Here is a 3071-nt window from a genome sequence, read left to right on the forward strand (position 1 = left end):
ATCGTGCACCAGGTACCGGGGAGAAATGTGTGTTCTAGATTTTAACAAGAAAACAATGAGCTCTAAATTAGTTTGTATTTCGCAAACAAGTCCAATACAACTGCACTATAATCGCAATCATACTGTTATTGCATATTTATTTGCTGAATATTTATTTATTTACTTAATTATTTGTTAGTTTATATTTTTCCCTTTATATAATATATGGATTTTTTTTTAAAATACTGTATATAATATAATTATATTTTTATCAGTTCATCTCAATAAAAGGGTCAATTATATCATGTACAGCATCTCACATCACTGCAGACATTCCATATTTATTTATTTACTTAATGAGAATTTATTACTTTATAATTGTTTACTTTTGCAGAAGTTATTTTAGATTATTTTGTTGAATAATATTAATAATGCATTTTACATGCTTTATATAATGAATGTTGTTGTTATTATTATTATGATGATTATGATGATGATTATTATTATTACACTGCTCCTTCCAGCTGTTTCCTCGGCCCTCCCACTGCGCATGCGCACGCGCCTCCATCTTGTTCGCCCTGTTGCGGCCGGACAGCGGTGCCTCATTCACGCACAAACCCGCACGCGTTTAACGATATAAACCTGCGCGGACAGATCAGACGCAGGTGGTGGGAATGTAACCGGAAACGCGTGGAAAGACGTGAAGAGCTCGAGTTTGTGCTGAATAAAGGCGGGAAAATAAAAAGCGGAAACGGAACGAGTTTAATCATGAAGGACTAAATCATCATTTACACCAGAACCTGAACCACTAGAGCATCACGCGCGCGCCATGGTGAGCACCACAGTGTTCTGTGTGTGTGTGTGTGTGTGTGTGTACTGTGTGTTGTAAATGTGTTCATGTTGTCATGTGTGTGTGATGTGTGTGTGCAGCATCTTTCCCGCCCCTCCCCCATCCTGCCGTCGTCATGGAGGATGCGGCTGCGTGATGTTGTTGCTATGTGTTTCCTCCTCAGCATCTTTTATTTCTTTTTCTCTCTTTCTCCTCCTCTTTTTAACTTTCCTTCTCTTCTTCACCAACTTCACAGCAGCTACAGGTTGTTCTTTTCTTTATGCATCGCTCAAAACACCCTTTTTTAATGGGTGAAGTGGTGTGTGTCTGTGTGTGTGTGTTAGTGTGTGTGTTAATGTGTGTGTGTGTGCTACATCCAGGCTGGGGCTGACATTGCGATGGATGTGATGCTTGAGTGTAAGCGCGCACGCAAGCACACACACACACACACACACACACACACACACACTGTGATTCTTTGACTTTTTTTTTTTTACTGTCATTTATAGTCCAGTTCAATAATAAATAAATAAATAATAAATGAGCGATCTCGCTGTCTCAGCTCCCTGGGCTGTGTGTGTGTGTGTGTGTGTGTGTGTGTGTGTGTGTGTTACATGTTGTGAAATTGAACTAATCAGCAAATCCACTCTCAGATTCAGTGCAGAAGGTCACGCGCGTGTTAACGCCGTGTTTCTCAGGATGTCCATGCACTTTATATTTATTAGATTTAATTCCTTATAGCATTGATTATCTATCTATCGTCTATCTATTTATCCTTCTTGTTAATTAATATATTTATTAAATACACTTTTAATGTTCTTTTAATGATTCCAAAACCACCAACCTTTTTTTTCAGGTTTATTGTTGTTGTTGTTGTTGTTGTTGTGCATTTTTTTCCTCACGTAAGATGTGCTAATTCTGTTTCTTCATATTTTCACACACTGTTTGTTTATTTATTTATTGATTGATTGCATAAATATTAGTATGGTATCTTGTTCGTACACAGAAGTATGCACATCAGAGAGTGTTAATCCCACGGGTCCTTCACACGTTTCACCTCCTTCTCTCCGCTGTCCGTCATCGATCAGGTTTCTACACGCTTCCACCGTCGTGTTTATCTCCGTGTCACGCTTGTCGGACAGTAAGCCGTGTGTATTTGGGGTTAAAATGCGATTAGAATAGCGATGTTTTTAACATCAGTATGAGTGTGTGACACAGGAAGTGTGTGTTGGTGTGAAACTGTAATGAAGCCGTGGTGATCAATAACACGTTAACATTCATGTCTCGTATTTGGCTTTACTACCACACTGAGTAATGAAGCGCATGAAGCGTAAAAACACAACACACCGCCGACTTAATGTACACCAGTACACCATATACGCCATACACTGTCTACCACATACACACCGTGTACACCATATACGCCATACACTGTCTACCACATACACACCGTGTACACCATATACACCATATACTGTCTACCACATACACACCATGTATACCATATACACCATACACTGTCTACCACATACACACCGTGTACACCATATACGCCATATACTGTCTACCACATACACACCGTGTACACCATATACGCCATATACTGTCTACCACATACACACCGTGTACACCATATACGCCATATACTGTCTACCACATACACACCATGTACACCATATACACCATATACTGTCTACCACATACACACCATGTACACCATATACACCATATACTGTCTACCACATACACACCGTGTACACCATATACACCATATACTGTCTACCACATACACACCGTGTACACCATATACACCATATACTGTCTACCACATACACACCGTGTACGCCATATACGCCATATACTGTCTACCACATACACACCGTGTACACCATATACACCATATACTGTCTACCACATACACACCATGTACACCATATACACCATATACTGTCTACCACATACACACCGTGTACACCATATACGCCATATACTGTCTACCACATACACACCGTGTACACCATATACACCATATACTGTCTACCACATACACACCATGTACACCATATACTCCATATACTGTCTACCACATACACACCGTGTACACCATATACGCCATACACTGTCTACCACATACACACCGTGTACACCATATACGCCATACACTGTCTACCACATACACACCGTGTACACCATATACGCCATATACTGTCTACCACATACACACCGTGTACACCATATACACCATATACTGTCTACCACATAC

General features: G+C 40.1%; 1 protein-coding gene across 2 annotated transcripts in view; it reads left to right on the top strand.

Moving 5' to 3' along the window:
• Positions 1 to 557: 557 nt before the first annotated feature.
• Positions 558 to 3071, top strand: part of glrbb (glycine receptor, beta b) — a 20969-nt gene continuing 18455 nt past the window's right edge. For both annotated transcript variants that reach the window (XM_017473517.3, XM_053682398.1), the window contains exon 1: positions 558 to 811. In XM_017473517.3, the coding sequence (XP_017329006.1) occupies positions 809 to 811 (3 nt within the window). In that variant the 5' untranslated portion in view covers positions 558 to 808. The remainder of the gene's footprint in view (positions 812 to 3071) is intronic.

Source organism: Ictalurus punctatus, chromosome 8, assembly GCF_001660625.3.
Source record: "Ictalurus punctatus breed USDA103 chromosome 8, Coco_2.0, whole genome shotgun sequence".
Lineage (NCBI taxonomy): Eukaryota > Metazoa > Chordata > Actinopteri > Siluriformes > Ictaluridae > Ictalurus > Ictalurus punctatus.